Source organism: Melanotaenia boesemani, chromosome 19 (assembly GCF_017639745.1).
Source record: "Melanotaenia boesemani isolate fMelBoe1 chromosome 19, fMelBoe1.pri, whole genome shotgun sequence".
Taxonomy (NCBI): domain Eukaryota; kingdom Metazoa; phylum Chordata; class Actinopteri; order Atheriniformes; family Melanotaeniidae; genus Melanotaenia; species Melanotaenia boesemani.
In genome coordinates, this window is record NC_055700.1 from 28,863,820 (window position 1) to 28,875,978 (window position 12,159).

Sequence of the window (12,159 nt, forward strand, 5' to 3'; positions counted from 1 at the left end):
TGATCACAGTACTCCCTGATTAGTGTAAATGTTTGGTTGTGATTAAACCAAGCCTTGAATCAGGAAGAATCATAAGTCTTGACGAGTTTGGTGTTTTCTTCTTTTTCTTCTTTCTTTAATTATTTATGTTTCATTCATTCTGGATCGTAGACTGTACGCTTGGGTGTTCAAACAACGGCTAACTTTAATTCAATCAAGGTAAGTCCCAGTCAAACGGTCCTGTCTATGTTCACCTTTCTGATCAGAAAACTAACCTTGTTTTCCTGATGTCATGTGATCGTGTCTTCCTGGCCTCCGAACCCTGACTCGCATCATGTTGGTATTTGTTTAATCCAGCAGAAGTGATCATAACGATGTTTTAGTTTCTTTGTCCTTGTTCTATCATGTTCGTCTCATCGTCTTCACCATCCACCATGTTTGTTTGTTCCCAGATACATAGACGTTATCATCAGAAACACTCTTTAATCAGTTATCACATTGACTTGATTAATCTGAAGTGAAACATTTCATTAACATCCCTCCTGTAAAGGGGATCTTAAAGTTGGTCCAGCTGTTAACTGCTGAAGACTTCATCTCTGCTCTGAGCTCACATTTCACCAGTAAAATCAGAGGAAACCAGGTGGATCTGACTCAAACATCAGCATTGTGACTGGTTTGTTTCGTGCAGGATCTGAACAACCGCTGGAGGTCCTTACAGCAGCTGGCTGAAGACCGGAGCAACATGCTGGGCAGCGCCCATGAAGTGCAGCGCTTCCATAGGTACGCCTGACAATATGAAGCTGCAGGTGATGTTCATGCTCAGTCTGAAACATGGAGCACATTTCCAGTTCTGGCAACTGGTCTGAGTTTAAAGAACCACCACCACATTTCCAGTTAGTTAGATCTGAGGTTCCTCTTTGGAGACGACATCAGGAACACCAGTTTTCTGTGTCTGTCAGGGATGCTGATGAAACCAAGGAGTGGATTGAGGAGAAGAACCAGGCGCTGAACACGGATAACTACGGTCATGACCTGGCCAGTGTCCAAGCTCTGCAACGCAAACACGAAGGCTTCGAAAGAGACCTGGCAGCCCTGGGTGACAAGGTCAGATGATCCCGACTGGAAACCATATGTTTCATACCTGTAGAGGCTGTTTTTACCTCTTCTCTCTCTGCAGGTGAATTCTCTCGGAGAGACGGCGGAGCGTCTGATCCAGTCCCACCCGGAGGCGGTGGATGATATTCAGGAGAAATGCACCGAGCTGAACACCGCCTGGAGCAGCCTGGTGGGACGAGCTGACCAGCGCAAGGACAAACTGGGCAACTCTCACGACCTACAGCGTTTCCTGTCAGACTTCAGGTGAGCAGAACGTCTGAACTCCGTCTCCACTAAGCTGAACCTTGTTTCCAAACACTGACCAGTTTATTCTCCCTGTTTCAGATGGGATCTATAAATATTAGATCAAATGACAATATTATTCTCCTTCATCTCTACAGAGACCTGATGTCCTGGATCAATGGCATCCGAGGACTGGTGTCCTCAGAGGAGCTGGCCAAAGACGTGACAGGAGCTGAGGCCCTTCTAGAGAGACATCAGGTGCCAGATGTCTCCTGATCTCGTCTCCCTATCCTGCAGCTCATTTCTGATCTAATGCCGTCTGTTTTTCATCCTTTTGTCTTCCAGGAGCACCGGACTGAGATCGATGCTCGTGCTGGGACCTTCCAGGCCTTTGAGCAGTTCGGTCAGCAGCTTCTGGCTCAGGGCCACTATGCCAGTCCTGAGATCCAGCAGAAACTGCAGGCTCTGGACCACGAGCGTGCCGACCTGGAGAAGGCCTGGGTTCAGCGCCGCATGATGCTGGACCAGTGCCTGGAGCTCCAGGTAATCTATCATCCTGAAACGAGCATGTAGACCCTGTCCTTCTTTCCTTCATCCCTGACAGCTGTGTTGTCTTCCTCAGCTCTTCAACAGGGACTGCGAGCAGGCTGAGAACTGGATGGCGGCTCGGGAAGCCTTCCTCGCCAGCGATGATAAGGGCGACTCCCTGGACAGCGTGGAGGCCCTCATCAAGAAACATGAAGACTTTGACAAGGCCATTAATGTCCAGGTCCGGTAAACATTCACAGAGAAAATCTTTAACGTTAAGCAGAGTTATTGTAGAAATAAATAACTGATAAGTTTCTGTTCAGGAGGAGAAGATCGCTGCTCTGCAGTCCTTCGCTGATCAGCTGATTGGAGCGGACCACTACGCCAAACCTGAGATCTTCAACCGCTGCAACGAAGTCCTGGACCGGTAAGAAACATCAGGGGGCTCCTTGCATATCTGTAGATAATGTAAGAACATTGTGGATCTAGAGAGCCACCAAAAAGCATGTCTCAGGTCCAGGTGGAGGACTCTTATCTGTAGGTGTTCATTCCCGCCTTACCGAGCTCAGGGAATAATGACACCACCATAAAACCAGGTAAAGGCAGAGAAGAGGTGGGTCGTCTCCTCTGATTGGTTCTGATCTACAACTGTACACCGTTTTATGTGTTGGTTTGTGACTGGGTCACATCAGAGATCCAGAACAATGAAGAACCACACAGACGAGAATCACAGAAACTGGAATCAGTTATAAAACATGTAATAAGGTGGAATTTGCTCCTATGTGGCTATAATCTGTTATCTCATGGTTCGTAAACCAAATAAAGAAAATCTGGATGAGAGATGAATAGATTTTAACCTCTGCAGCCTTCCATCTGCATGATGTCACCTGAACTGACGGAGATCAAGTCTCCCCCAGAAGTTCAGCTCTGAGAAAACATGAAGAAGCTGCATGTGTTTGGTGAAGCATCAGGCTGAGAATATTCTGGCTGATAAACCAGGAGAAAACCAGACTCACCCTGAGTGTTTGAGCTGCGCCTGGAGGCTGTCCTGGAGAAGATCCTGGAGAAGATCCTGGAGAAGATCCTGGAGAACATCCTGGGGAAGATCCTGGGGAAGATCCTGGAAGCTGTCTTGTGTTAATTTATTAATTGTGGGTGATGCGATTGCTGTGTATTTAAAAAAAAAAATAAAACAAAAGAGCTGCTTCAGCAGCCATAAACACGGTTTAGAATATTGTTTAAGAGGAGCAGAGTTCTACCAGATTTCAGTCCCAAGATGAAAATAATCATGAAAAAGATTAAAGTCTGTGGAGGGAAGTTTTCTAGAAGCCTCCTGTTTCGCAGCAGCATGGTTTCACTTGCTTAAGATGTTTAGTTTCATTCAGTTCAGTAATGCTAGAACTAAGTTTTCTACCTAAATAAAGATCCACATGTTCTCGAACCTCATTCTGGTTCAGTCATGTTTCATTATCAGTGTATTTGGATAATGATCAGAAGGAAATCCTCAAATGGATTAGATGTGGGGCTGAGAGCGACGCTGGGAAAGATAGTCAAGAATTTAACCAATGCAGAGAGTTAGTCTGGTGTCCTGAATCTGTCTGATGATCATCTCATCATTAGAAGTGATGGAGCTGCAAGACCATTGCATAATACAGACAGAAGTTTGGTCCTGGATCAGGTTTTAAAACCAGCTCTTTGGATCTGAATTGTTCTTTTTTTATTTTAACTTGTGTCCCGCTTTCTGTGCAGACTAAAGATGTGAGATACAGCAGGAACTTCAGATCTTCAGTCTCAGAACCTCCAACCAGATCAGATTCAGATGCTTGTTTTATCTTTTAAAGGTGGCGCCGGCTGAAGGCCCAGATGATTGAGAAGCGCTCCAAACTGGGAGAATCCCAGACCCTGCAGCAGTTCAGCCGGGATGTGGACGAGATAGAGGCCTGGATCAGTGAGAAGCTCCAGACTGCCACCGATGAGTCCTACAAGGATCCCACCAACATCCAGGTACGCCCGTGGTTCTCTGCTGGCTCGTCCTTCAGGTGTCATGAACAGATGAGTAGATGTTAGTTCAGACTGATGGTACCTCATCAGGTAACTGAATGTTTATCCGTCCTCTCGTCTTGTCTGAAGTGAAACTGAATTATCTTTTACTGTCTTGTTTTTTTTCTAGCTGTCCAAGCTGCTGGTAAGTCTGCGTAGTGTGTAAGCTGACTAACAGATGACGTCCATGTGTCTCCGTCTGCTGTTTGTGTAGATAGAAAGCAAACATCCCTCCATTCTCAGTTTGTCCCTCATCAGCACAGTTAAATACCGGCTTCTTTTCCTTTTCTTTAGGATTGTTTTATTCATTGAAGGGTTTGTCTTAGTTTTTTCAGTTTCTTGGTGAGAAGTTATGTTTAAGTTTGCTTCAGAGGTTTGAATCCAGACTGAACTGATCTAAAAGGAAAATTCCTGAAAGAAAGCTGCAAGTTTTGATACCTGCAGCTGTTTTTGGAAAGCTGGATCCAAACTGGAAGTAGCTTTCAGTGACTCTTCCTCCTGGTTTATCTTCAGTGTTGCAGAAGCTGCTGACATTTTGTGTTCTCCATGTGTGTTGGTGTTTAGACGTTCTCCATCGTTAATGTTCTGTTGAACCTCCGTGTTTTGGTTCCACTAATGGCTAATTCACATTTCAAGCTGCTTCAGATCGGTTAATTTATGCTTTCTGCTCCATCTTGAGTGTCAGACATTGCTCATCTCATCAGTTTGTGGTTATCATGCTGTGTCTTTGCCCCCCTCCCTTCCCAGAGCAAGCATCAGAAACATCAGGCATTTGAAGCTGAGCTGCACGCCAATGCCGACCGGATCCGTGGAGTGATTGACACCGGGAATGCCCTGATTCAGAGAGGAGCCTGTTCCGGCAGCGAGGATGCAGTCAAGGTCCGTTCACGTCGACTTCTGTCATCTGCTGAAGCCGAATGTCTGTTTGAAAATGTCTGTGAGAAAACCTGATGTTCCCTCAGGTCAACAGAGCCAACACATCAGGCACGTCGGAGATAATCTGAATGTTCTGCTTTGGATTTTAAAGTTTTTCATCACGTTTCATCAGCTGTGTGATCGTACCAGAACATACAAAAACAACGTAGATCATCTGAACAGCTGATTTACTTGTCAGGTCAACTTTATTTATAAAGCACTTAAAAAACAAGTGTTAACCAGTGCTGCACGAGGTATGAAAACAATAACAGTGTCGGTTCGTCTCTGACTGTAAAACAGAAACTAATCATCTTCTTCAGAGGAGCCACTTCTTTGGTTTGTTCTTTAAAACAAACTCCAGTATGGTTTTCTTCTTTCATGTGATCATAAAGAAGTCTGTAGAAGTGAAGAGCTGATTCCAAATCCAGCTTTGTTCTGGTTCTCAGGCCCGTCTCGGCGCTCTAGACGATCAGTGGCAGTTCCTGGTCAACAAGTCAGCAGAGAAGAGCCAGAAGCTGAAGGAAGCCAACAAGCAGCAGAACTTCAACACTGGCATCAAAGACTTTGACTTCTGGCTCTCTGAGGTCAGATCCTGGTCAACATACACACTGGCAGTCTGAACCTGGTGGACTGACCCTGATGGTCTGAACATGATGGTCTGTGTTTCAGGTTGAAGCTCTTCTTGCTTCTGAGGACTACGGCAAAGATTTGGCCTCAGTCAACAACCTGCTGAAGAAGCACCAGCTGCTGGAGGCGGATATCTCTGCTCATGAGGTTAGTAGTCTTCATCTGGGAACATCGGGACCTAACGGGACCAGACTGGTCCTGAGATGACCCAACAGGATACAGCAGAAATCGACAGGACTGGATGGGACCCTATGGGACCCAACAGATCCTAACAGGACCTGACGGGACCAGACATGACCCGACATGACTTGACAAAACCCAACATGACACGATGGGTCCTAACAGGACTTGATGGGACCTGGCAGTATTTGTTGGGACAGGACTTGACAGGACCTGTTATGACTGGGATGTACTTGCTGTGAACACAAGCATACACATCAATGTTCCTCTACGTTTGTGTAAATACTTGCTTCAAACAACGGAAGCATGACGCAGCAAAAACACTCAATACTGGAGTTAACCACTAGGGGGAGTACAGTGCAGTTGGACACGTTACCTCGCATCGAGGTACGTGACCTACGTGCCAAACGATCGCTAGGAATGCGTAGCAGCCATGATGCGTGCATGGACGTATCGCTAACAGCCAGAATATCCCAGCCCTTAGAAAACATTTCAGTGTCCACAGACGTGATGAGGTGTCTGTAATCCTTCCTCAGGACCGTCTGAAAGACCTGAATGGCCAGGCCGACAGTCTGATGGCCAGCAACGCCTTCGACACGTCGCAGGTGAAGGACAAACGCGACGCCGTCAACGGGCGCTTCGCTAAAATCAAGAGCATGGCTGCAGGTCGGCGGACCAAACTCAACGAGTCGCACCGCCTGCATCAGTTTTTTAGAGACCTGGATGATGAGGAGTCCTGGATCAAGTAAGAACGTCCTATTCTTCTTCTTTTTTTCTTCTGGGTCTGAGGTTAAACTTTGCTTTTCCTCTCAGAGAGAAGAAGTTACTGGTGGGCTCGGAGGACTACGGACGTGATTTGACAGGAGTTCAGAATCTGAGGAAGAAACATAAGAGGCTGGAGGCAGAGCTGGGAGCTCATGAACCGGCCATCCAGGTAGAGTCCTCATCTGTTCCAGGTTTTAACTTACCTAGTCTTATCATAGAAGCTGTAGTTGACTCTGTCCTCCCCTCCCAGTCAGTGCTGGATACAGGGAAGAAGCTGTCGGACGATAACAGCATCGGTCAGGAGGAGATCCAGCAGAGACTGGCTCAGTTTGTTGACCACTGGAAAGAGCTCAAAGATCTGTCTGGAGCCAGGTTGGTACTTAGGTCCAGGACATGGCTGCAGTTTTGGATGGAGGAACCAGAAATGTGATGGAGGATGATGTGTGTGGTTGCAGGGGGAAGAGGCTGGAGGAATCTCTGGAGTACCAGCAGTTTGTGGCTAATGTGGAGGAGGAAGAAGCTTGGATCAATGAGAAGTTAAACCTGGTGGGAAGCGAGGACTACGGAGACACGCTGGCCGCTGTTCAGGTTCTAATAAAAACCTTCTCATGTCGAAGTTTTCATCATCGTTAGGAGACGTTGTGTTAACTTCTGTTTGATTTCTCAGGGCTTACTGAAGAAACACGAAGCCTTTGAGACGGACTTCACCGTCCACCGGGACAGGGTCAACGATGTGTGTGCAAATGGAGAGGAGCTTATCAAGAAGGTAGCAACCATCCACAGACTATCAATGTGCTGCAGAAACATGGTTTTCATGGCGACTTTTGTCTGTTTAAACAGAACAATCATCACGTGGACAACATCAGTGCCAAGATGGCAGCACTCCGAGGAAAAGTGTCCGAGCTGGAGAGGGCCGCGGCTCAGAGGAAGGCCAAGCTGGACGAGAACTCGGCCTTCCTGCAGTTCAACTGGAAGGCCGATGTGGTGGAGTCCTGGATTGGTACGAAAACCGGACCTCTGTCGTTGTCTCTGTCTTCTGATGTAGTTTCTGTCTTCTGATGTAGTCTCTGTCTTCTGATGTAGTCTCTGTCTTCTGATGTAGTCTCTGTCTTCTGACTTGGTTTCTGTTCTCTGATGTCCTCTGCGTCCAGGTGAGAAGGAGAACAGCCTGAAGACCGATGACTATGGCAGGGACCTGTCCTCTGTCCAGACTCTGCTCACCAAACAGGTTTGTCCTCATCCATCTTCTGCTTTTGTCCTCCTCCATCCTCCTCCAACCTGTTGTCTCATCCCTTATCTGTCTGCAGGAGACGTTTGACGCTGGTCTTCAGGCCTTCCAGCAGGAGGGAATCACCAACATCACGGCTCTGAAAGACCAGCTGCTGGCAGCCAAGCACGTCCAGTCCAGAGCCATTGAGGACCGCCACGCCGCCCTGATGAAGCGCTGGAACCAGCTGCTGTCCAACTCTGCTGCTCGCAAGAAGAAGCTTCTGGAAGCTCAGGAACACTTCAGGAAGGTGAAGAGGAACTTCTGGTTTAAAGAGGACTTACTGGAACATCTACGGAAACCTGAGATGATATCCATACGTCTTCTGTCCACTGCAGGTTGAAGACCTGTTCCTGACCTTCGCTAAGAAGGCGTCCGCCTTCAACAGCTGGTTTGAAAACGCAGAGGAGGATCTGACTGACCCAGTGAGGTGCAACTCCCTGGAGGAGATCCGAGCACTGCGTGAAGCACACGAGGCTTTCCGTTCTTCTCTGAGCTCTGCTCAGACAGACTTCAACCAGTTGGCCGAGCTGGACCAGCAGATCAAGAGCTACCAGGTGGTGTCCAACCCCTACACCTGGTTCACCATGGAGGCCCTGGAGGAGACCTGGAGGAACCTGCAGAAGATCATCAAGGTCTGTAGATGAAGACGCTTACTTTAGATTAGTCTGAATTTAGGGGCGGAGCTTGTTGGGGGCAGGGTACCACTTCAGGTAATTGACCGTTCACTAGAGGAGGACAGACTTTCCAGACCTGCATGGATCACCAGTATCACTACACCAGTTTGAACTCAATATTGAAGTAGTTTCCTAATTATTTATCATTTAAAAATATTGACATGTGGCTGCACATTTCTAGGAGCGATTTTACAGTAAACCAAAACTGATCCCCTACCACCACATTAAGCTTCACATACTGCCCCCCAAACACCCAACTTACCTTCTACGCACCTCTCTGAACGTGCTGCAAATATTTCCACTTGGTGATCCAGATGTTTAATGTAAAGATGTTTTATTTCTCATGTCTCTATTGGGAGCGCAGTTATCACAGCAGTGGTGTTAAAGAGAGGAACACAATCATTTCCTTTATCACTATATGACCCCCTCTGATAAAGTCTGCCCTCCCCCACGTATAAAAGTGTAGCTCCGCCCCTGTCTGAGGTAAAGGTTGATCTGAGCTGGTGTTTGTGGTGGGAGCAGGAGAGGGAGCTGGAGCTGCAGAAGGAGCAGAGACGACAGGAGGAGAACGATAAGCTCCGTCAGGAGTTCGCTCAGCATGCTAACGCCTTCCACCAGTGGCTGCAGGAGACCAGGTACAGGACCCAGCCAATCGGGGGGGGCGTCCTGTGGTGACTTCATGTTATTGATTAACTTGTTTTTCTCTCTCTTTCCCCACCCTGCCCCCCTCCTCCTCGGACTACATCCTTTCTGGTGTTGGGGACTTTTCTAATCAGGACATACCTTCTGGACGGGTTAATATCACTTTGTTTTCTGTGTGTTTGTGGAAATGTGATGATGACTGTGGAGGTGGGTCACCTCATAGAGATGTTTTTTTGGAATATTTCCTCTTTCTAATGTGTCGTCCTTCCTCCCTCCATCCTGTCTTTGACTAGCATAGCGTATCGACGGGTTATCTATGTCTATCAGTACCAAGTAGCCGATGATCTATCTGGAAGGTTAAACTGGTTCTGCTTTTTTCCTGCTTCTTTTGACCCACTCTAAACCCACCATGTTGGGCCCAGTTCTGCTGGACTAACCCTTCTCCTCCAGCACTGCTCTAAACCAGCAGCCTGGATCTAATCTGCACCGATTTACTTACCAACTTCAGCTGTGTTTAGTTCAGATACGAGTCTTTTCTTTGGGTCACGGTTTTTCTGCATGTAACTGAAACCTGAGCCCCATAATCAGGACTAATCACCTGCAGCAGCACCGCAGCCCTAACCAGCATGGTCTGGGTTACAGTAGATGTTTGGCATGGATGCAGAACACAAGTGTAAAGATAAGTTGTAAAGTTTATCTGGATAGAGAACAGGTTAATCCTTTTTAGAGAGTGACATCAGAAGTTCTCCACCCTAATCTGAGTTGTTGTTGGTGTCAGGTCCTGCATGGTGGAGGAGTCTGGTACCCTGGAGTCCCAGCTGGAGGCCACCAAGGTAAACTGTTCATGTCCACCCTGTTGAACGTTCTGGACTCATTCTGACATTTTTAGCTTTATTAGATAAAAATCTAAATGATTTAAGAGTTGAAGAGAGAAAAAGGGGATAATGAAGTCATGTTTTCTGTTGATGTGGAACAAGCAGCTCCTGTTAGTAACGTCAGCTGTTCACTTTCTAAAAATGAATTTTTTCTGCTTTTTTACATAAATATCTTCTGCTGAAAACTGACAAATATTTAGTTTTACCTCTGATGTTACACAAAAACTAAAAATACATCAAAGTCAGTATTTTAATTGTTGACATATCCAAGACAAATTTCCTTCAACTCCCCCAAAACTTGGTTGTATGGAAAGTAACTTTTCATAAAAATAACAGCATTATGTAATCAGTCATTTAAATGGTTAAAATCTGGATAATTATTCAATATTTGATCAAGACTGCAGTTGATAAAAACATTTAACCCCAAAAAGCAGAAAAACTATGAATCTGTAAAGATTTATAGCAGTTTTCTTGTCCTGAAGGATTTCTGATGTGTTTTTATTGATCTTTCAGAAAATAAAGAATAAATTTTTCATAAAGACACTTTCTTCTAAAACACTGAGATAAGATGGAGAAAAGATTTATCCAGAACGATGCATGAGTGTTCGTTACAGACGAACATATTTAACTTTTACAGGTTTTAGAGTTCTGAATTTTTTTTCTTGTAACTATTTAAAAGTCCAAGAATGTTTAAGCTGTTAAATCAAAGCTTCATTTCTCCGACTTATTTACAGAATATACTCAAAAAAATTAGAATATTGCACAAAACTTAATTCCAGTAATTCAACTTAAAAAGTTAAACTAATAAATTCTATATTATATGCAAAGTGAGATATTTTGAGCATTTATTCGTTATAATTTTACAGCTGATGAAAACCCAAAAATCATCATCTCAGGAAATTTGAATATTACATAAAATAAAAAAAGGATATTAAATCCAGAAACATTGACCATCTGAAGATTCTAGTCCTGCATATGAACCCACTTCTTGGTCTGAGTCCTTCTGCATGGACTCCTGCCTCCATGCGGCCTGGATGTTAACAGCCTGCGGTCCTGCTGGCTGGAATGAAGACCAGGATGCTTCAGTCCTTCAGATCTTCTGCATTGCTCGGCTCATGAGTCTCATCTTTCTCTCGGCAATGCTCCATAGATTTTCTACGGGGTTCAGGTCTAGAGAGTCTGTGGCCAGTCCAGCCCAGTAATCCTTGGTCCTTGAACCAGGTTCAGGTTCTTGTGGCAGTGTGGGCAGGTGTCAAGTCCTGCTGGAAAATAAAGTCCACATCTCCACAAAGGAAGCATGAAGAGCTCTAAGACCTCCTGGTAGACGTATCAGACAATATCTCACTTTGGATAATAAGTCTATAGAATTTATTAATTTACCTTCCTAAGCTGATTTTCTGAAATAAAATAAGTTTTGCGCGACATTCAAATTTTTTGAGTTTCACCTGTAAAAGACCAGGGGGGTTACTGGTTTGTGTGTTTTGTGTGTGCGTAGCGTAAACACCAGGAGATCCGGGCTATGCGCAGCCAGCTGAAGAAGATTGAAGATTTGGGCGCAGCGATGGAGGAAGCTTTGATTCTGGATAACAAGTACACAGAACACAGCACGGTGGGTCTGGCCCAGCAGTGGGACCAACTGGACCAGCTGGGAATGAGGATGCAGCACAACCTGGAGCAGCAGATACAGGCCAGGTACCCCCCACCCACAGCAGGAGGTCAGACACAACGTTAAAGAGCTGTACCTTCATCTTCCTCTTCCTCCTTTTCAGGAACACCACCGGCGTGACGGAAGAGGCGCTGAAGGAGTTCAGCATGATGTTCAAGTAAGCTGCAGCTTCTTCGTCTGGGCTTTATTTATCAGTCGGGTGTAAACAGTAAATATTCGTCTTTACCTGTTAAATTTAGACACTTTGACAAGGAGAAGTCCGGCCGTCTGAACCACCAGGAGTTCAAGTCCTGTCTGCGCTCTCTGGGCTACGACCTACCAATGGTGGAGGAGGGAGAACCGGACCCCGAGTTTGAAGCCATACTGGACACAGTGGATCCAAACAGGTCTGGCAGGACTCTGGCCTTACTGCTGACCAAGTAGGACTAAGTATCTGTGTTGTAACCATGGGAACTATCTGCCTGCAGGGATGGAAACGTCTCGCTACAGGAGTACATGGCCTTCATGATCAGCCGTGAGACGGAGAACGTCAAGTCCAGCGAGGAGATCGAGAGCGCCTTCCGAGCTCTGAGCACAGAGAACAAACCTTACGTGACTAAAGAGGAGCTCTACCAGGTAGGGCTTGTTGCTGGTTCATCTGCTTTTAGAGAAGGTCTGATG

General features: G+C 46.0%; 1 protein-coding gene across 1 annotated transcript in view; it reads left to right on the forward strand.

Annotated features, from left to right (window-relative positions):
- Positions 1–12,159, forward strand: part of LOC121629802 (spectrin alpha chain, non-erythrocytic 1-like) — a 36,637-nt gene that overhangs the window by 24,068 nt on the left and 410 nt on the right. Inside the window, 29 exon segments of the mRNA XM_041969603.1 lie at positions 151–198; positions 668–759; positions 939–1,083; positions 1,157–1,338; positions 1,476–1,575; positions 1,663–1,860; positions 1,940–2,086; positions 2,169–2,272; positions 3,687–3,849; positions 4,016–4,030; positions 4,633–4,764; positions 5,247–5,384; positions 5,470–5,574; positions 6,144–6,352; positions 6,421–6,541; positions 6,623–6,744; positions 6,828–6,960; positions 7,040–7,138; positions 7,213–7,372; positions 7,524–7,600; positions 7,680–7,889; positions 7,978–8,274; positions 8,839–8,951; positions 9,093–9,110; positions 9,737–9,791; positions 11,329–11,525; positions 11,603–11,656; positions 11,739–11,885; positions 11,967–12,114. Coding sequence (XP_041825537.1) covers positions 151–198; positions 668–759; positions 939–1,083; positions 1,157–1,338; positions 1,476–1,575; positions 1,663–1,860; positions 1,940–2,086; positions 2,169–2,272; positions 3,687–3,849; positions 4,016–4,030; positions 4,633–4,764; positions 5,247–5,384; positions 5,470–5,574; positions 6,144–6,352; positions 6,421–6,541; positions 6,623–6,744; positions 6,828–6,960; positions 7,040–7,138; positions 7,213–7,372; positions 7,524–7,600; positions 7,680–7,889; positions 7,978–8,274; positions 8,839–8,951; positions 9,093–9,110; positions 9,737–9,791; positions 11,329–11,525; positions 11,603–11,656; positions 11,739–11,885; positions 11,967–12,114 — 3,729 coding nt within the window.